The sequence below is a fragment of the Equus caballus genome, chromosome 22 (genome assembly GCF_041296265.1).
Source record: "Equus caballus isolate H_3958 breed thoroughbred chromosome 22, TB-T2T, whole genome shotgun sequence".
In the NCBI taxonomy this organism is placed as follows: domain Eukaryota; kingdom Metazoa; phylum Chordata; class Mammalia; order Perissodactyla; family Equidae; genus Equus; species Equus caballus.
The window spans coordinates 44,861,499-44,883,640 of NC_091705.1; the positions used below are offsets into that span (position 1 = coordinate 44,861,499).

At 56.6% G+C, this 22,142-nt stretch overlaps 1 protein-coding gene across 1 annotated transcript in view; it reads right to left on the minus strand.

Annotated features, from left to right (window-relative positions):
• BMP7 (bone morphogenetic protein 7) overlaps positions 1–22,142 on the minus strand; it is an 84,585-nt gene that overhangs the window by 33,422 nt on the left and 29,021 nt on the right. The window contains exon 2 of the mRNA NM_001195158.1: positions 18,943–19,135. Within this exon, the coding sequence (NP_001182087.1) occupies positions 18,943–19,135 (193 nt within the window). The remainder of the gene's footprint in view (positions 1–18,942; positions 19,136–22,142) is intronic.

The window sequence follows — 22,142 nt, forward strand, 5'->3', positions numbered from 1 at the left end:
CATATGCATTAAAGAATTGAAATGGGAATAAAAGGCCTCTCCCACCCCTACACCCCAGATAGTTTTATACTGTATTTTTACCAAATTAACCACATTATCAATAATAATTCCTTCTTATACAAGCTGATGAAGAAAATGGAAGAGGGTGAGTTGCAAAACCATGTTGTAAAGCTGACATGCCATTGATTCCAAAAACGGCTGAGGCCAATTTGAAGAGAACGGCCGGCAAACACCTGCAAAGATGATCAGTATCACTAGCCATTAGGGAAGTGCAAATCAAAACCACGATCAGATTGCACTGCACACCCACCAGGATGGCTAAAACCCAAAACAGAGAATAACAAGCGTTGCCGAGGGGGTGGGGAAAGCCCAGGCCGCCTACGCTGCCGGTGGCAATGGGGAACGGCGCGGCTGGGGTGGAAAACAGTCTGGCAGCCTTTCAAAAGATGAAATGTAGAGTTACCATGAGCCCCAGTAATTCTGCTCCTCAAGAGAGATGAAAATACATCCAGACAAAATCTCATACACAAATCTTCATAGCAGCATTATTCACCATAGCCAAATAAGTGGAGACAAGTCAAATCTCCATCAACTGATGAATGGATACACAAAACAAGGGAGGACCACACAAAGGAGTACTATTTGGTAACAAAAAAGAATGACGTATTGACACACGCTACAACACGATGAACTGTGAAAGCAGGATGGTGAGTGAAAGAAGGCAGGCACAAACAACCACACATCATATGGTTCCACTTATATGAAACGTCCAGAAGAAGCAAATTTACAGAGACAGAAAGATTAGTAGTTGCCAATAGCTGGAGTGAGGGAAATGGGGGCGGTGGCTGCTAACAGGTAGAGAGCTTCCTTCTGGGGTGATGAAAATGTTCTAATGTTGAATAGTGGTGTCGGTCCCACAACTCTGAATATACTAAAAGCCCTTAACTGTCCTCTGTACAAGGGGGATTGTACGGTCGGTGAATTATCTCTCTGTAAAGCTATATTTTCGAAAATGGACAAGGCCAACATAAGCCCAAAATAGAGAGCCTGGTGCCATCATGGGAACAATATTTTCAAGGTGTACACACCTGTGCATGGAGAGCCCGTGCACACCCTCCAGAGCTCCAGCAACAGCTCGCTTTGAACTATGCTGCTCCCTCTACGCACGGACGGCAATATTGTCCCCACGTAGCAAGCTCCTCCTATTTCTGGAAGAAGCGAGATCCACAGGGGGCAACATATTCCCATGTTCTACTTGATCTGCTGATTAAAGAAACAGCAGCAAGACTCTGAAGGTCGACGTCTCCCCTCCGGAGACCCAGGCCCCCCCAAAGCTCTGCTCTCTGGGAGGCGTGAACGGCCGCTGACCCCAGCTCCGAGGCGGCAAGGATGTTAATGTTTAACCACCAGCCTCGGGAGAGAGTGTTGCTGGGGCCTGTGGCCTCCTCCTCCAGGGAAAACCTAACCCGCAGGAGATGCGGGATGAACCACACCGCCACCAGCAGCTCTCAGCCCTGTGCCCCTGGAAAGTTCCACCACAGTGGAAAAGTAGGTATTTTAAAGTCTCCAGCGTGGGAAGGTGGAAAGTCCTTTTTTTGCCCTCTGGCTCCCCAGAGACTATTTAGAGACTGTGATCTCAAGGGCCTTCACCCACGACCCACTCCCGGAGCATCAGATTCCCGTGTGGGAGGCAGGATGCCACCCCTTGGAGGAGGGCCTTGGAGAAACCGTCCACGCTCTGCACAAACACAGCTCCAGGGAAGACAGCCCTGAGACAGGCCAAACGGCGCCAGGATGGGGGTCTGAGGGTTCTGCCGGCCCTGGGGCACCCCAGGCTGGAGCAGGAGCCACCTGGGTGACCCAGCGCCCACTGCCTCACCCAGGACGTCCCTGTACAGTCTCAGGACCCAGTTTCACTCTCCTTCCCTCTTACCCCGTGGAACTGAGGGGAAGACACCTCCTTCCACCTCCTGCCTGTGGGTCCCAGCCGTCCAGGGTCTTAAGTGCTAAACAGGACCTTGGAAATCTACTCCGGCTGCTTTAACTCTGCTCAGGAGAGCAGTCTCTGTCTTACGTGCAAGTCACTGGTTGCTGTATGGGGATTAGAACTCCGGGCTGGGCCTCCGTCCAGGGTGGTGTGATGGAAAACACTACTGCCGTCACAGCCCAAGGCCCAGCCAGACTCCCCCGCGGTCCCTCAGACCCAGCCCGTCACCTCCAGGGAGCAGAGGCGAGCTGGGTTTGGAAGGGCCACAGTCGAGGTCATCCAAGGTCTCTCCAGGCGCCTGGCTCGTGCCTGGTGGCCTCAACACCCCAACGCCGTGTCCCGGGCACCTACTGTGTGCCGAGCTCCAGAGCGACCCTCTCTCACCTAATCCTTCATCACACAGTCCCGATCCCCACTTCACGGACGAGACGACTGAGGAGCAGCGGAGCTGAGAAGCATCCTCAGCCAGTGAGCGGCTGCCCCGGACGGGAAGCGACGGGACAGCACACGGAGCCATCCTTCACATCGGCGCCCCGCCAGGAATGCTTCCCACGTTAGGGGAGGAGAGAATCCAGGAGAGAGCGTGGCTGGCCCAGGGCCACGGGGCCCCCCATCACAGAAAGGGAAACGAACTGCAGACCATGTGGAGGCAGCGTAACCTCCTCGAGGAGATCCACATCCTGCTCTGCAGAACCTCTGCGTCTGCCAACTCACCCGGCAAAAGGGACTTCGCCGACCTGATGGAGTTAAGGGTTTTTGAGATGGGAGACGATCCTGGATTGTCCAGGTGGGCCCCATGTCATCACACGTGTCCTTAGACGTGAAAGAAGGAGGCAGGAGAGTCTGAGAAGGAGATGTGAGGCCAGAGCGATGCAAATGCTGGCCGGGCCACGGGCCAGGGAAGCCACGCCGCTACAAGTGGGAAACGGCGAGGGACTGGATTCTCCCCTGGAGCCCCCAGAAGGAAGGCAGCCCGGGGGACACCTTGATTATTAGCCCAGCGGGACTCGTTTCAGAACCCTGACCCCCAGGACTGTCAGAGAATAAATCTGTCATTTTAAGCCTCTAAATTTGTGGTGATCTGTGGTGACAGCAGCCAGCTCACACTCCTGAAACCCACTCTGACCCCTCCCGTGTCTCAGGCGCTCTGCTCGGACCCAGACGCAGCAGCCAGCCGGGCTCGGGGGCCGGGGCTGTGAGCGCATCACACAGGGCGTAATTAAACCCTGACGAGGCGGCACGAAGGAGAGGAAGTGTCCTCCAGGGGCGCAGACGAAGGACAGGACTACACATGGGGGCGAGGGTGCTCAGGGAGGATGTCCTCGGGAAGCGTCTGCCCAGGGAGGCCAGAGGGATGAGCAAGGCTAAGGCATCCAGAAGGGCAGGAAGGGTGTTCCAGCAGAGGGAACAGAGTGTGCAAAGCCTGATTAAAGAGGCTAGGGAGGAGAGGGTGTGGGTGCAAGGAAAGCACAGAGGTGGGCGGTGGCCGGAACCTGCAGGGCCTCTGGCCCCAGGAACATTCTGGTCCTAAGACAACTGGGAGGCTGGGAGGGGTTTTAAGCAGGGGATGGAGAGAATGGGTTTCACCACTAGCGGTGACCCCAGCCTCTCTCCCTCACCCCTGCTCTGACCCTCACCCTCACCCTGCCGCTCTTAGGAAAGCTGCAGGGCTGGACATTTTAAAGCCCTGCATGTTATGAACTGCTGCTGGGCCTCAAGAACATTCCTCAGAAGGCGAAGGGCAGGAGCGAGAGTTGTCCCGGGCTGACGTGATGTCAGGGAGGAGAGCGGGCATGTTGCTGCGCAGGACGAGGCAGGCTCGGGGCCAGCAGCCCGCTGCGCACCTGGAGCCAGCCCAGCTGGAGACACAGCCCTGCAGGGAGGCCCGCACGCACATCAAAGCAGCCCACAGAGGGAGGCGGGCGTCGCCCTCCCGAGCCCCAAGCTGGGCAGGACCGACCCAGGTCCCTGGCACCCCACCTCGGGCTGCAGGGAACGCCCTGCCTCCTCCAAGTCACCCAACATTCGCTGGCATCCGCGGATGGGAGGACAAGGTCAGGAAGGTCCAAGGCTTTTTAAACACACTTTCTTTAAGACTCTCATATCCAGGAAGGCTAAAATTAAGTCATTTGGGAGAAAGGTGGAAAACACACAAAGAAGCCCGAGACCCTCCCCCCAGCCAGAGCACGAGTTGCCAGCCCACGGCGTCCCCACCCCAGGACCCTCCGTCTGTCTGTCTCTCTCCCTTCTCCGGACCCCACTCCCCGCCTGGGCCTTCGCCGGAGGGTCAAGAACACTCCTGTGTCGTCCCCACAGTGGCGTCTGCTCCAGCAATGGGGTGCGCTAAAGAGGCTCTGGAATGTGTGTGTACATGCGGGCCACAGGGCCAGAAGGTGGAGGCGGAGGAGCTAAACACAGAACGCTCTTCCCCCATCAGAGAGCCACCTACCAGCGGGAGAAAAGAGTCAGGAGGTCTGAGTGGAACCCAGGATCTTCTTTGCAATGAGGTCCCCAGGGTGGTCCTTGAGTCACACTTTGGTGGTCAAGGATGTAGGCATTAACACACAAGGCTTTGGGTCCTAGGAAAGCTACAGTGAAATCCCTGTGGAGTGACCCCGGAAGCCAAGCTCTGTCCTTCAGTTTCTCTTGTTTGTAAAGCGGGATAACAATGATGATGGTTCTCAGGATGGGTTAAACGGGATGACACAGTCAGGATGCCAGCACAGAGCAGCGGCTCACACCCCAGGCTGGGGCAGACCCCACTCACAACCACATCATCCTGACCCTGATTCGAGGCGCAAGGATCTTGGACCAGGCCTGGCTCCATGACACCGCGAGAGCTTGTGAAGCCTGCGAGGCAGTGCTGTCACCCCGTCACAGGAGGACACCGAGGCTCAGGGAAGCCTGCAACACTCCCACTGTGGAGGGAGGGCTGCGCCCGGAGGGACCTCGGGGGTCCTCCTCCCACCCTGCCCGCGCCCCATGACGCATCCCCAGCCACCTGCATGGGCTTTCACAACCCGAATCTGAACACACAGCTGCCCTCCCTTAACCCCTTTATTAGCTCTTAGCATAAAAAGCCAAAATTCCTTAATGTGTTCCTTCATAAGAGAGACCATGTGACCGATGGTCCAAACTGGGGGACTTTGGGGAGAGAAAAGAGGCACCATTAATAACTCCAGATGGGCGTTTAATCACTACCTATGAGGCCCTGGGTGTCCAGCCCCCCATCTCCCAAGCACCCCCTCTCACACCACCCTCCTCCCACCTGGCCCCCACTGTTCCAGCCACCCCAGCCTGCTTTCAGGCTCTCAGCCTTCGCACACGCTGTTCCCGCTGCCTGGAACACGGTTCCTTATCCTTTGCCTCCTTCGGCTGCTCATCCTCAGCTCCCCGGGGAAGGGCCACAGAAGCCCCAAGAGGCGCATCTCGTTAGACACCCTCAGTACCTCTCCTTCCAGCACTCAGGCTGGAGTTCACATTTGTTCCTACGGCACTTTGGGTTTTCTTCTCTCTTCACCAGAGTTTAAGCTCTTGTGGGCAAGAACCGGTCCTACTTTGCTCAACACTGTCGTCGCCCCAGCACCGAGCGAACAGCATAGCGCGTAGTAGGTCTCAAACACACGCTGAATGGATGTGCGAGCACCTTTGGCACATTCTTATCAGCCAAGGAGGTTTTCTGGTGTCACTTTCTGCAGTTTGTGTTATTAAAAGAAAAAGAGTGAATGTTTTTTTCAAATACTCAGGCACCTCCAGAACCAGCCGTGCCCTGTGCCCACGGGAGCCCAGGCTGCCTGGTCACACACACTGGTCAGGCCCTGGGCACCTGCCCAGGCCCACCGGTGTAATCAGAGGTTTGCCAAGTCACCCCCAGCCGAGCCCCCCGTTGGAGGCTGCCCGGCTGTTCGGCCTTCTCTGCCTCCACTTCTGCACCCTCCTCATGTCACCAGGGCCTGTGGCTTTATCCGCATGCGTCAGGGGGAACCAGAGGCCACAGATGGGCAGGGAGCCACAGGGGGCAAGAAAGCCAATCTCAGATGTACTTCTGAACCCAACTCTGTTCCCTCTTGCTTAAGATTCCAGGATTTGGGCCCCAGAATTTCTGGAAAACTGGAGACCTGTCATTGCAGCTCGACCTCGGTGCCATCCGTACGGAAACCAAATGCTGCAGGGTGAGCCGTGCTGGTGTCTTCCCTGCTCAGACACTGTGATGACACATAAGGACCTCTGCAGTGCCCCCAGAAAAGCCAGGCCAGCGGGGAGCCCCGAGCAGCCTCGGAAGCAGCCCTGGAAATCCCACGCTGCTGGGCGGCTGAGAGCGTCTGGCATCCTGGAGGTGGGCGGGCGAGACGCCAGGGAGGGGAGACTCATCTTTCGAGACTTTCCCTGCTTGCCCCATTTCCTCCAGCCTCCAGCTCCAGACCAAAATAGAATGAGGTAAATGCAGCCTCTTTCACGCACACTCAAGGAATAAACAAACCAACGCAAACACAGTGTTCATGCTGGGTCATCTTTCCGCCCTTTTTTTTTTTACAGAACCACAGGCTGTTTTAAGGTTCCCAACCTGGAGGCAAAAAAGTTCAGGGCATCGGGCAGATGACGGAGGGAGGAAATGACCCTGACAGAGGAGTCTGCAGCCAGAAGCAAGTGCTGCGATGACAACTCCAAGATTTTCAACAGAAAGGCCAGGTCAGAACAACGTGGAGTGGGGGGTGCCTAAGGCTCCCCTCTGACTGGATCCTCAATCAGAGCGCTGGGAGGAAGGGGGGAGGCAGAGGAGAGGGCCGGCACTTGGAAGGCACCTGCTGGGCCAGATGCCACATGCACCTCATGCCACTGAACCCCGACAGCCCGGCCACGTGGATGCCCTCATCTCCCGTCATACTTTGGGAACCCCCAGAAGCAGATCCGAGTCAAGGGCTGAACACCAGTAGTTTGTCTGAGAGGTGACCCCAGGAACCACCTGGAGGAGGGCAGGAAGTGAGGCAGGGTTGGAAAGAAGCCGAAACAGGGACATCTGGGGCTCACACCTGCCAGGCCCTCGGGGATGCTGCGGAACACAGCTCAGCGTGGTGTTTCCCAAGCCGTGAGCAAGGGCAGAGAAAGCCCTCTGGGAGAGGCCAGTGGCCAGGGCCAGCAGCATGCCCTGGGGCTTGTCCAGTGGGCTTTCCCTCCCAGCTGCCATGCCCACTTCACCTGTGAGCATCAGAGTGGAAGTGCCCAGGCATTGACATCCCTCCCCTCCTTCCCAGAGCTTCTCACCCAGGGGCAATTCTGCCCCCCAGGGGACCTGTGACAACATCTCGAGACGTTTTGGGTTGTCGTGACTTGTCATCTCGTGGGTAGAGGCCAGGGATGCTGCCAGCACCCCACAGCCCACAGGAAGCCCCACCACACAGAACAGTCCCCCTCAAACGTCAGGAGTACCAGGATTGAGAAACCCGCCTTAGATGATACTGGCGGATGTGGACGTACAAACACTTCAGCTCCTGGACCCCTGCCTGGGGTGAGGGGTGCAACTCTGTCCCCTGCAGGAGGAGGGAGACAAAGTCACCCTCTGCGGGACTCTGCGTGGCACTGCCCCCTGGCCCAGTCGCCCACCTTCCTGGGCACTCTTCCCCCATGCCTCCACCTTGGGCTTCAGGGAAACCCTGAGACCAGTGACCAGCAGGCTTCACTCGATGGCCACTTCCCTCCACTAGCAGTGGCTGCTCACGCGGGGGAGCTGCACAAGGGTTCAGGCCAAGTCCAGGTTCACAGGAAGGAGTGCGGGGCTCCATTGGCAATGCCTGCCCTGGGTGCGGAAGGGGAGTGGCGGCCTGCGTGCTGGAACACAGGCCAGCTGTCAGCTTTCCTGCCTCCATTCTCAGAGTGGCAAAACGCAAAGCCACGGCACTGTGGAGGAATAAGGAGAAAATGGCAGTGACGGGGGGCTGGCGACCAGAAGACAGAGGAAGAACCAGCGTTCGGAGGAACCTCGGGCTTTTAGCAGATGCCTACTTCCTCTGGAACGTGCACTAGCCAAGCACTTCCCTACCATGGTTGACTCCTCTAAAACGTATCTTCCCGGCGAGCCTGCCTCCCCATCGTTACCGGGTTCATGTCTGAGCAGACGCTCTTCTTCCCAGCTACAGATGACCGCTCACGACCAAACTGAAGAATAGTCCTTCTCTTTGTCTCCTGCCAAAAAGGCTAAAGCAATTACAGCCCTGATATGAAACACAGATGTTCATACATTTGGAAAAAGAGGCTCCTATAGGCGAGCAGACGCCCAAGCATGAAGTGCTCTTGGAATTAAATCGCCGGATCAAGTGCTACAGCCAGCCCCCAACACTGAAGCCGGTTCTCCCCGAACTCATTCCAGCACAGGGAACCTGGGCCCTGGCACCCACGCTGACAGCCCCCCATTCGCAGATGAGAACCAGTCCACCCTTGGGTGCCCACTGGCATACAAGTTCTAAATAATATAATTATAATCATCAGAGGGAAACTTCCCTGAGATCGAGAAGTATTATAATTATGGGCAATTTTCACTTTTTGGAAATTGGGCTCAGATGCTGAAGGAAGATTGCAAACGAGGCGTTCTCGGGTTTCAGTTCTGGAAGAGAGAACACGCTGGAAGGTTTGTTGGGAGGACCGGCCCACGGCTAGAGATGCTGGGAGAGTGAGAAGAGGGACCAGAGCTCCCTGGCTGGCACACACTCAGCCGACCGGTACCTGCCACGCACCGCCTCGTGCAGGCACTGCGCAGGTGCTGGAAACGCCTCACTCGCTGCAAGAGGATCTGTCGACTGAGGAGGACGGCGCCCTAGAGGAAGGCCCGATGGTTCTTCCATCTGCCCCTGCACACATGCTTTACTGAGAGCCTACGGTGTGCCAGGCTCCAGGTGCAAAGGAAACGACAGTGAGCAGAACAGGGCAAACTCCCACCCTCCCGGAGTGTCCATCGCTGCCCGTGCCGCTGAGCACCCACACGGTCAACGCAGCTCCATTGCGACCTCCGCTGACACTCCATGAGGCTCAGCGAGGGTCCCCAACCTGCCCAAGTTCACGCAGCTTCCAAGTGGTGGCGCAAGAGGCGGATCCAGGTGTCTCCAAAGCCAGCGGCCTTGACCTTCTCGCTGCGCGGCATTGCGGGGACAAGCTGGCGGGTCTTTTGTCTTCTCTGCCTCAGTTTCCTTGTGTGGAAAATACAGTTTCCCCACCACTGCTCAATTCTCAGGATTGCCATGAAGAGAAAGGAACATGTGTATCCACTAGTCAAAGAAGAAAAACAAATGTGACAGGAACCGACGCAAGCTTCCTTTCTTTAATCCCAACCTGGCACGTGCCTCAGTCTCCTTGTCTGTAAAACTGGGCGGGTGACGGCCCCTCCCTTGGGGCTGCGACAGGAAGTAGTACAGAGCGTCCATTGCATGGTAAGCGCCCAAGACAATCTGCTTTGTCATCACTGCTGCTCACGAAGGCAGCCATCTCTTCTCTCAATTCAGGGAGGTGACATCGAAGGGGAGGCATCTGACAACCTGAGCGAGCAGGTGACGCTGCGAATTTGGAAGGCATAGGCCAAAGGGATGGAGATGCCAAGCGAGCAGCCTTGCCCACAGGCAGGTCTGCAAGGGGAGCGGAGTGGCCGCTTTACGGGGACATCTGCTCAACCCGACCTTCAGAGGCAGCGAGCGCCGAGTCCACGTGGAGTGACCCAATGGCTGGACGCAGACGAGGCACCTTGTAAGGCTCCTTGATGTCGTCACCTGCACGCTCCTCTCCCGGAAAGGCATCCAGCTCCCATCCACTCAACTGGGGGACCCGACACTGCCCCACCAGCACGTCCCCAGCACTGTCCTCAGGAGGGGAGCAGGAGACGAGTCTCCCCCCGTTGAATGGATGAAGTGACTCGTCCAAGGTCCCTGAGATCCTCAAAGGAGCAGGCAAGTCCACTCTGAGGAGCTAAAAATATCCGTGCCGAGGAGATACCAGGACCAACAGCGTCGGAATCCTGGGGCTGGGGCCACAGCACCTGACATTTTACTTATTACCTGGCTTTGAATTCCGCCTCTAGTGTGTCACCTTGGGAGGGTCATGGACCGCTCTGTACCCCAGTGACCTCATCCACAAGACGGGAGGACACAGACGCCTCGAGGTTGTCACGAGGAGCACTAGAGGCTGCCCGTGACTTGCTTCGCACCCTCGACACTCCAGTGCTCAACAGACAGAATCCATCACCACGAACGCCCCGACTGCGGCCCACGTCCTCCCTGCAAAGCCAGTTTGGGGATGAATTATGGAAGGAAACAGAAGACACAAAGATCAAAAAGCCACCAGGTCCACCAGATGGCCTTGGCCTGCAGGACAGGAAGCCAGCGGGCCATCTGGTCCCAGGATGCTGAGCAGGGCAGGCCGACGGTGCTTCGACCCGCACCGACTGTACGGCACCAGCAGCCTGCCGCCCCTGCCCATCGGGGTGTCGCTGAAGGCAAAGAGGCTTTCCCAGAGTGTCCTGTGGACATGGAAGTGGACCCCCAGAGAAACGGAGAGGCCTTCAGGACCCTTCGCTCACACTCCAGCAGCTCTGCCTGGATTTGGACGGGGGCTAGAGAAAGGCAGCAGGGAAAAGTGCCAAGGCCTCCTTGACCGGGCCGCGCTCTGGTCTGCTCTCCTCTGACCTTCTGGGCCCTTCCGGCCGTGCCCTGGCAGCTAGCTGCTCCCCCGTGCCCTCTGAAAAGGCGACCGGGGAGCTGAACCGGCACCTCCTGAGAACGCAGCTCAAAACCAGAGCTCACAGCCTGGGGCTGGGGTGTAGTGGGAGAGCTGGAAGCCAGGAGACGCAGAATCAGGCACGTAGGCCTCCAGAGCAGCAAGAAGGCTCCAGAAGCCTTAGGAGTCAGAGCCCAGAGATCTCCACCCTCAGCCAGCCCTTTCCCTGTGCCTCGGACTGTCAGTCGGGGCCTGGACCACACTTTGGGCTCCGTCCTGTGGGAGAAAAACAGTTGTCCCTGAGAGATCAAGCCAAGGGGAACCTGGGGGCCTGGACTAGGGGCGATCTCTCCCCTCTCTTCTCTCGGCTCATAAGACGGCTCACAGGTGAGAGAGAAGAGAGATGTCAGCCAGCTGCTCACGGCCCTGGCTGCACAGGGAATCGCCTAGGAGCTCTAAAGAAATCCTGATGGACAGCCCCACCCCCAGACTCTGATGTTTCCACAGCTGTAAAAACCCTGCAGGTGATACTACTGCACAGCCAAGGGCGAGGACCACAGCCCGGGACTCACATCGCCCTGCCTGACCCCCAGTGAGGAAACAGTACACACGAGAAGCACTGGGGTCCGGCCGGGGCCAGGGACGTGAGCACTGGAGTCTAAGACCCGAGTTCAAGTCCCAACTCTGCCAGTTTCTAGCTGTGTGATCTCCGGTAAGTTACTTCACCTCTCTGAGCCTGTCTCTACCACCTGGAGAAGGGGATAGGAAGTCTTCTGTAGGATGGTTTCAAGGTACAAGAAGAAGCTGAAGTGCTGGCGCGCAGTCACATCCAGTAAGCGCCCAACGACAGGGAGCCTGGAGCATGGGGTGGGGACGCGCTCTGGAGTGTGACCGTGTCCCTCTGCCCAGACACGCTCACGGTGAACGAAGTCAGATAAAAGTCAGAGTCGCGTTACCAAGCCCCTAACCTTTCACCCGATGAAGATGGGGAGGCGTCCAATGACCCGCTGTCCTGGGGCCCCGGGTACAGGGACTGCAATGCCCTCCCACCCAGATGACCTCAACACCCAGCACCCCCGCACCTTCTCACCCGCCTCCACAGATCGCAATCATAATGCACCCCTGGGAGCTCATCAGAAACGCAGGAGCTCAAGGCCCACCCCAGCTGGCTGACCAGGTACCCCAGTTCTCCCCTGACCGCGGGGAGCCGTGTTACTGAGCTGAGCCAGTAAAGGGCACAGATCGGCTGGGCTCGGGTCCAGGCAGCTCTGAGCGAGCTTCCTTCTCCAGAGAAGGCGGGAGTCGCAGCAGCCGTGTGTGCTCCTGCTGGGCCGGGGGCGCGGGCTGTTGAGACCCTCGACATCTCCCCAACGCGGGGGGCTGGGAGCCCTGGGGAGGGCCGCTCATGGGGCTGTGGGCAACAGGTGCGCCCACAAGCCGGGCAGCACGGGGCACAGTGCTCGCCCCCTCCCTCCTCATTGCCCCGCGGGCTGCCTCGGGCTGAAGGAGGCTGGCGAGCAGCCTTCCCCTCTGGCCCGTCATGGGGACAGCTCCCCCTTCCACAGAGTGACTCAGGCAGCAGCTGATCCAATCTTGGCCCCAGAGACCACTCTGAGGTCACCCTCCTGGCAATCAAAGTCCCTGAGACGGACCAAGGGATATTTTGCATCCAGCTGCCAACATCATCTCAGCCTTGGCCATGACTGACTCCCTCTGCAGGTTCTGCTGTCCTGGCTGGCCTGCAGCCCCCAGGGGTGACTCACACAGCAACCACGTCCCCTACAGATGGGGCAGCGCTGCAGGGAGCAAGCTTGGGACCCACGGGGGGAGGTAGCGAAGTGAGGATGGAAAATGCTCAGTCCAGGTTCCACAAATGAAACCGGTTAACTAGTACAACCACCACTCCAACACCCTCTTTTTCAGCTGGAACTGGAGTCTGAGCCAAGGGGGACAGACATGAGTGTAGCTCCGGGAAGCCGGGCCCCAGCTGGTCTGGCCCTGGGCCTGGGGTTCAGAAAAGGAGGGAAAGACTCTGATCCCTCGGCCCCACCACGATCCTCCTAGCAAGGCCCCTGGAGCCAAGACCACCATCCCCAGACCTGCCTCTCAGGTCCCACCCACCCCACAGCCCATCAGCATGCCTCTCCAGCTGTCTGGGGCCGTGCTGCAAGCAGGGCCCAAGGGCCGTGGAAGGCCTCCAGCTCGGCTCATTATCGGAATTTAATCTGGATTCCGAGAGATCAAGAGGACTCGGTGGAAAGTGGCTGCCACAAGGGGAGAGACACCGAGGCCAACCCAAAGCCGGCTAATCCCCGGCACCCTCAGGGCTTTCCTGGAGCTCAGGCAGAGGCTCGCCAGGGAGCCAGATGTCCCAGCTCTGCACAGCTGGGCAGCCAGCAGCAGAGAGGCCAGGGCTCCCCTAGCAGGGGAAGCAGGCTGGCCAACCAGCAGGGCGGGCAGCAGGGGCCAGATGTGGGCTTATCCAGGGCATCAGATCAGGCCAGGCCTGCAGCTCGCAGAAGATGCATGGCCCCAGGTTGGGAAAACGCAAACAAGAGCTCCACCCCCACCCCCACACAAGCTCAGGCCTTCATCCCAGCTGAGATGGCAAAATTAGCGAGTTAGCAGAGAGGGGGACGGCGGTGCCACAGCTGGACCCGGAGCTCCCCGCTTTCCTAAGAAGGGCTCTCTCCAGTCTCTGCAATGAGGATGATGATGATGATGATGGTGATGCAATGGTGATGGTGGTGGTGGATGATGGCGATGGTGATGGTGGATGATGGTGACGATGATGATAGTGGTGATGGTGATGACGGTGATGGTGGATGATGGTGATGGTGGATGATGGTGATGGTGGGTGATGGTGGATGATGGTGATGGTGGATGATGGTGATGGTGATGGTGGATGATGGTGATGGTGGGTGATGGTGGATGATGGTGATGGTGGATGATGGTGAAGGTGATGGTGGATGATGGTGATGGTGATGGTGGATGATGGTGATGGTGGATGATGGTGATGGTGATGGTGATGGTGGATGATGGTGAAGGTGATGGTGGATGATGGTGATGGTGATGGTGATGGTGGATGATGGTGAAGGTGATGGTGGATGATGGTGATGGTGATGGTGATTGTGGGTGATGGTGATGGTGGATGATGGTGATGGTGGTGATGGTGATGGTGATGGTGGATGATGGTGATGGTGGACGATGGTGAAGGTGATGGTGGATGATGGTGATGGTGGATGATGGTGATGGTGGATGATGGTGATGGTGGATGATGGTGAAGGTGATGGTGGATGATGGTGATGGTGGATGATGGTGATGGTGGATGATGGTGATGGTGGATGATGGTGAAGGTGATGGTGGATGATGGTGAAGGTGATGGTGGATGATGGTGATGGTGATGGTGATTGTGGGTGATGGTGATGGTGGATGATGGTGATGGTGATGGTGATGGTAGATGATGGTGATGGTGGATGATGGTGATGGTGATGGTGATGGTGGGTGATGGTGATGGTGGATGATGGTGATGGTGGATGATGGTGATGGTGATGGTGATGGTGGATGATGGTGATGGTGGATGATGGTGATGGTGATGGTGGATGATGGTGATGGTGATGGTGATGGTGGATGATGGTGATGGTGATGGTGATGGTGATGGTGGATGATGGTGATGGTGATGGTGATGGTGGATGATGGTGATGGTGATGGTGATGATGGTGATGGTGATGATGGTGATGGTGGATGATGGTGATGGTGATGGTGGATGATGGTGAAGGTGATGGTGGATGATGGTGATGGTGATGGTGATGGTGGATGATGGTGATGGTGATGGTGGATGATGGTGATGGTGATGGTGGATGATGGTGATGGTGGATGATGGTGGTGATGATGATGGTGATGGTGGATGATGGATGAAGGTAGTGGTGGATGATGATGGTGATGGTGGATGATGGTGATAATGATGATGGGGTGGTGGTAATGATGTGATGGTGATGGTGGTGACAGTGATGGTGGTGATGATGATAATATTAGTGAACTTGTATTGAGCACTTACTATGTTCTAAGAAGGTATGTCAACTCCTTTTATCCTCACCACAACCTTGGGAGGCAGATTCAGTTATGACCCTCGTGCTATGGAGGAGGAAACTGAGGTTCTGAGGGTTCCTACTTCCCAAGGCCACACTGGTACATGGTGTTGGTATTCGAATCCACACTCTTAGTAACTGGGTTATCCCACTTGGGGAATTACATAATAGGCTCATTTTGCTTCTGGAATCAAAAACAAAACAACTCACCCAGAAAAAAAGCCAATAAATAATTTTTTAACAAAAATTATAACCTTTTAACTTCTGGAGAATGAGGACCTTGCTTCCTTCTTTCAAATATAGAACGGAAATTCAGAAATCTCAAGACAGCAGTCCCTTACCCCCTCCCCTGCCTCTCACTCCACTCCCTGCCCTGCTCCACACTTTGCACCTGCCATGTCAGCCCATGTCGGTTCCTAGAGGGCAGGGACTTGGGTCTGGTGACTTCCACTGGTGCACGGCACACAGCAGGTGCTCAGAGGGTCACTGACAAGGGACTTAGTCTCCCAGCAAGCCAGAAGGGGCATCCCCAGAGATCTCCCGCGGCCACGCTGCTCGCGGGGGGCACTGTGTTAACCCGCCTGGGCTGCCTGCCAGGGAGCCGTGGACAGCTGTCCTGCCCCTCCCTCTTCCAACCACAGTGACTCAGGCCTTCTCCCCTGCCCAGGACTTCTGCATCCACCGCATGGATCTAAGGCAGAGTGGAGGAGGTAGCCATCTCAAGCCATGATGGAGCCAAGCACCCACAAAGTCAGCAGGCTGACATAGGCACAAACAGGAGCAGCTGCTGGCAGCCTGGCGGGGAAGCCAAAGGCCGTGCTTCATCTAAGGAAGAACCAAGTGGTCACCATCAGCTCCCTTCTTTCCTTCCTAGGACCCAAGCATGCCCCGCCTTAGGATGGTGGCGCCCCTCGCAGTCCCCGAGACACTGCCCCCCGCAAAATTGCAGGTCCTTGTTATCATTCAAACGTCCCTGGCTCAACCACCCATCACCTCATCAGGCCATCGGTTGATTTCCTCGCTTACTTGGTTACTGCCTGTCTTCTTCACCCCCTCTTCTGGGTTGAATTGTATCCCCTAAAAAGATGTGCTCAAGTCCTCCTGGTACCTGTGACTGTGACGTTATTAGGAAACCAAGTCTTCGAAGATGTAATTAGTTAAATAAGATGAGGTCACACTGGAGCAGGGTGGGCCCCTAATCCAAGATGACTGGTTTCCTTCTAAGAAGAGGTGCAAGAAAAGAAAGCCCTGAGATGGCAGAGCCGTGTGACAACAGAGGCAGAGACTGGAGCGACGCAGCTGGAAGCCAGGAATGCCGATAATCCACGAGAACAGCAGTGGCTGGAAGAGGCAGGAAGGACCCCCAGCCCCACCCCCACAGGTGCAGAGGGAGCAGGGCCCTGCCAACATCCTGATTTCAGACTTCCAGCCTCCAGAACTGGGAGAGAATAAAGGGCTATTGTCTTAAACCACCCAGTGTGTGGCACTTTGTTAGGGCAGCCCCAGGACACTAGTACACCCCTCTGCCGACATTTTAGACGAGGTCCCTGCTCTCGTGACCCGATCCGGCTTGCTCCCATAGTCCAGCTCAGAGACCAGCGCCTGGCACAGAGGTGCTCAGTGCTGGCAGAGTAAATGAACCGCTGGGCTCCCATCTCCCTCCCAGGGCCATGAAGGAGGCGCCGTGCCCCCCATGTTCATGGCAGGGTCTCCAGTCTGTTCCCAATGCCTGGAGTAGAGTGGGCCTGCACAGGAGGTGTCGCACCAATACGTGGGTACACCTCTCGCATCAAGGGCAGTGCCTGAGGATGCTGGCAGTCCTGCAGCAAGCTCTCGCTCATGGGAAGGAGGGGCCAGCATTGGAAGCATCCCAGCCGACCCCAATGGCCACCGGCCAGGGAGGGTGGACACATTCCTGCACCGAGAACTCGGAGGAAGAGCCGCGGAGGTGACACTGAGCCAACCCCTCCAGTTCAGTTCAGCCAAACCTCTCGGGGCAGCTGCGTTCCTGAGGCTGAACCTCATCATGGAGATTTCGGAGCAGGTTTGGGGAGCCTACCTAGAGGCCCAGGGCGTGAGCAGGAGGCGGGGTTTGCACCAATGGGCCGATCGAGTCCTACTGACAGGCTCTGGGTACCCACCTCACCCCAGTTAATCAGCCCTCAGGAGAAAAGTCAAACATACGTTCCTGTTCGAGAGTCTGGGGGATCTGTCAGCATTCAGAGCAAAAATATGTCACCCCCCGCCCCCCGAGGATGAACTCCATGCTGCTTATTGTAATTGGGCCTGGGGGTCAGGGCACAGCCCGCCAGGGTTAACTGGGGCAGCTGGGTGCCGTTAGTAAGATTCAGAGGTGACTGCCAAGGCTGTCTGTCACCTCCCCTGGGCCCCAGCCTCTTTCCTTCCCGTACCACCCCTTCCAGAGGGCCTGCCATCCTCTCTAGCGGAAAGCAGAACAGGGCAGCGCATTCACGTGGGGCTCTGAAATGCAAATTTCATCCACGCTGAGCTGCCATTTGTTGCCCATCAGACTGACAGCAATCAAATCAGTCTGATAAGAGACGGTGTTGGGAGAACACACAGGAAACAGGCCTTCTGTATGTCACTGGAGGGAGCATAGACTGACATAACCTCCAAGGAGAGCAGTTCAGCAAAATCCAACACTTACTGCCGTGTGCGCCCTCTGACCCCACAATTCTATTTCTAGAACCGTATCCGACTGATAGACAGGCCAAGTGTGAGATAACGGGCCGACAAAGTTATCCCCCTCCTACCCCGCGGTCAATAATGGAGACCCACCAAGTGCTCGCAGGAAACTGGAGAAGCACCCGGCAACCCACACAGTGAAGTGGGTAATTCACAGAGCAGGGAGCCTTTGAAAGTGCCATGGAAGGACCGTCCGGGTTCACCATCTCGAGGTGCGGGCGAGAGCGTACGACGAGACACCCTTTGTGAAAATGCAGAAGCACAAACACATTTGCAATCAAGACGCCAGTGGCAGAGGCTGCCCGAGGGGTGGGCGCTGGGCGCAGCGTGGGGAGAAGCCCACTTCCACTGTCGCTGCTTTTCTCTCTTTTGAATTTTATACCGTGAACGTGTCTTACTATTCAAAAACGAGTTTTTAGACGAAATATATTTTATAAGCCTGGGCTCAAATCCTGCTTTGGCCATGCTCTCTCTGGGTGGCCTCAGGAAGTGACACACCTTTTGCGTTTAGGCCTTAATTCTCTCCATTTCACAAAGGAGGCACCACCTCGGGGGGCTGTAGTGAACGTGAAACGAGGTGACGGATGCGAGTGTCAGAAACACTCAAGGAGAGTCTGGTTTTCTTAGTATTTAAGGAGACCTCCAAAATGGCGTGCTTAGCAAAGGAGGTGGTCAGGGCTCCTGTGGCCCCAGATGTGGTAACAGGTGCCCGGTCCAGCCGAAGATGCTAGAACTTCCCCACAGAAGGAGGTGCCCACACCACCTTTCTTCCATTAATCACCAAGGAATACCATCAGCCTGATACGTCCAAAATCCCAGCCACCCGGGACGGCCACGTGGTCACGTCCACCTCGGGACTTTAGAATGTGCTTGTAAGATGTTCCAGCACATTCTCTTAGCCTTCTGGCCTTTCAGAAGACGTTGAAATCAAAGGGTCTCAAGAAATTAAAGTCTTTCAACATGAGCGTGTGGTTCCTGACCTCATGATTTCTGGAAGGCTGAGAGTTCTCAGCCTGTTTCTTTTTGGTTTGGGGGTTTTAATCGCCTCACGTTGTATTACAAACGGCCACTGTCATTGGCTGCCTGACATCACGCGCTGGGTTTGAGAGTGATGAATGGGACGGAACAGACCCATAAAATGTTCTTCCTCTTCCCCATCCCCCTCTCTTCCATGCCCCCCAAAACAAGCCAGTCCCAGACCACCCACAGACACCCACATAGCCTCGGCTCCCCCGGCCAACCCCTATCCCTAACTGGATCCGCTGAGGGTGATAGCTTTAGGAAACAGCACACACACCATACGCCTTATTTAGAACAGACATTCATACAGGGCCTGACACAGGGTTGGCGCTCCTGGGTGGGAGACTCTGTGATTGCCCCTGTCCCAAAGGGGCCCGCCCTCCACCAGCCCTGCCTCCCCTCTGTAGCCGGGGGAGGCTCAGCAGCCCTCCCGGCACCAGCACCCACCTGGCCAGGTGCTCCTGCAGCACTTGGTACACGCTGATGCGGAACGTCTCGTTATCGAAGCGCTCCCGGACGTAATCCTTGTAGATCCGGAACTCGGCCGCAGTCACGGCCTCCCCTTCTGGGATCTTGGAAAGATCAAACCGGAACTCCCGATGGTGGTAGCGCGGGTGAAAGAACTCTTTGTCGTGCTCCACTGAAAGGGGAAGAGAGCACACGGGCACCAAAAGCTCATTAGGAACTAGGTTTCACTCCCCTGCCTCCGAGTCCAAGCACCTTGCCCACGCGAAACAGAGACGTGCCACTGCCGGCAACCCTGGTGCCAACTGCCCATCTCACGCTGACCTGCTGCAGACCAGAGGCCACAGGCTCAGACCCCACGGTCACCTTGAATAACAAGGGCAAGGACTCTGCATCTGGCCTGCCGGGAAGAGCACGGCACAGACCGAGCCATCCCAGAGGCCCTGGACAGACTAGGTTCCGGGAGCTCAGGCCTGGGTTCAAACCCAGGCTCAGCCACTAACCAGATGTGAGGCCCAGACGAGGTGTCAGGGAACCTATCTGGCCCTCGGTTTCCTCATCTAAACAATGGGGATAATAATCCTCCTTCACGTGTTGAAGTGAGTTACGTGATGTCATTCATGCAAACGGCTTCGCCTCCCGTAAGGCCGGACAACTGTGAGAACACAGACCTTACTGTCCCATCGTGGGGTATCCGAGGCCAGCGCCCAGCCCTGGCCACATGAGAAGATCACCGTGGGAGTTTTGAAAGAACACTGGTGCCCTGGGCCAGTGGGGGGCCGGTAAATGTTAATAACCCTCTCTGGGACCTGATTGTGGTGTTTGCCAGTTCCCATCGTGGCAGATCTCAAGCTACCAAAGCAACGTTGCTGAAGACGGAGGTGGGAAGATGGGCACACAGGAGCTCCAGCATCCTGCTCTTCTTATCCCTCTGAACCAACTGAATCAGCCTCTGTGGGGAGGGGGCCCAGAAACCTGTCTTTTCAACACACCCCAGGTATCTCTAATAGCAGCCAGGGTTTACAATCACAGTCTTGGAACTAAAAGCAGAAAAAGAAGTGAATGGCAGAGTCAGGGATGCTTCTGAAAACGACTTCAGGACAAAATAAGGCAAGGGCCTCAGCCCTCCTCCCTGACACTGGCAGATACTACACTAAGACATCACGCTCATTTCATAGACGATAAACACCTGCGTGGATAAAAGCCGAAGAACAGAGTTTCTGGGAGGGGACCTGCGCTTCCCAAGGATCACATATCCTTTGGACCAAATGGAGCAGGGATGAAGCCGGGAGCATCAAGTCCTGGAAAGAGGTAGAAGGGCTGAGCTCAGGGAGGTCTGCAGCATCTGTAGGGCCTTTCATCTCCTGGGAGATACAGCTCCATCTCCACTTCCTGCCTGTGGGGTGCGGAACCCGAGAGATAGTGAGAGACGGCGGACCAGCTCAGCCAGAAGAGAGGAGAAACCGGACCAGCGAGCCTCAGCTTCATGAGCCCAGGAAGCTCTGGGGCTGGGTTGGCTGGGCGGCTCCAGGCAGGACGGAACTGCCTTCCAGGAAGAGGTCCCCGTCACTGGCGGCCCGAGGGCCCTTCCTACAGGTCTCCCTTTAGAAAAAAGAAATTCTGTTTTAAACCTTAATAATAGTTCCAAAACACATCGGGGTGAGGGCAGAGGGGGCAGGTGAAGTCCTCGAGGTCAGGGGACTCTGGGCACAGGAGTGACCCTGCCCCTGGAGAGACCTCGGGAAGGTGACCTCTGAACTGCACCTGCTGGAAGCTGGGCCACGTGTGGAGGGCTGGCCGGAGGAAAGGACTCTCCAGAAGCCTTCCCCGGTCCCTCCGATATGGCTGTCCTCACACACCGCCCGCCCGGCCCCGGCGTGTGCCCACATAGGACACTTCTCTTCCGACCCGACCTATTTGAAAGCCTGCAGCAGATGCAATGGCCAAGAATGGCGACGGGGACGTCGCTGGTCCCCAGTGTGATTTGTAGAGAAGGCGAGGAGGGAAGACGTTTTGTGGCAGGCTCTAGGAAGTGCAGTCCACTGGGAATCAGGCGACCCTGGGGAGGGGACCCCAGGGTGAGGCAGCATGGCAAAGAGTCCAGACTCTCTCACTGTGGAAATGCCCTGGGCCAGTCCTCTGTCACCCTTCTAGCTCATTCAGCCTTCCCGTCACCCTAGGAGGTGAGCACCATGCCACACTGGTGGGGGATGCACGGGAGACCCCAGAGGTGCTGAGGGGCTTGCCCAGGGTCAAAGAGCTGGGGCTCAACCCAGGTCCCACCCAAATTGGAGACCTTAACCATGCGTCTCGGTGGCAGGGCTGACAGCTCAGCAGGAAGAGTTCGTTCGTTTGCCGGAACTTTCTCATCGTGTTACAGCATGCGTGTAGTATGTACACAGACCACGTGTGTAGAGCTCAGCGGACTGTCACAAAGTGACCCACCCATGGCAGCCCCTCCCAGACCAAGAAGAAGAAGACCACCTGCGCCCCTTCTCTCTCCCAGTCTCAAACCATGAGTTGGCTTTGCTTGTTTTCGAACAATACAGTACGCGTTCTTTTGTAGCTGGCTTCTTTACTTCAGCAGAGTTTCTGCAATTCATCCATACTGCTGCCATGTCCACTCATCCTCATTGCTGTATAATATTCCACAGTTTGATGATACGATGATCCATTTATCCTTTCTACAGCTCAGGGGCGTTTGGCCGTTTCCAACTGGGGGCTCTTAAAGCAGTGCTGCTGTGAACATTCTGGTGCCTGTGCTTTGGTGAATGGGGGAGGCAGACCTAGAAGCGGGATTGCGTTCAGTGTTAGTAATACCGCCAAGCTGTTCTCCCAGAGCACTGCACCAGGGAGCCTGTTAAGGCTATGCCAGGAGGAGTGGCGGAGGGAGACGAGCCTGTCCTACGAAGGAGATGGGCACAGGCTGCGGATGACTCATGGCCTCAAGTGCTTTTCTGCAGGAGACCGAGAGGGACGTGAGGCAACAACTCCTGGGGAAAATCCTGACCTCCCAGGGAGCAGTCAGTGTGTGCGCCCAGGCACCCCTACTCTGCATCTCCGGGAAGCAATCAGTGTGTGCGCCCAGGCACCCAACCCCTAGGGAGCAGTCAGTGTGTGCACCCAGGCACCCCCACTACGCACCCCAGGGAGCAGTTAGTGTGTGCCCAGGCACCCCCACT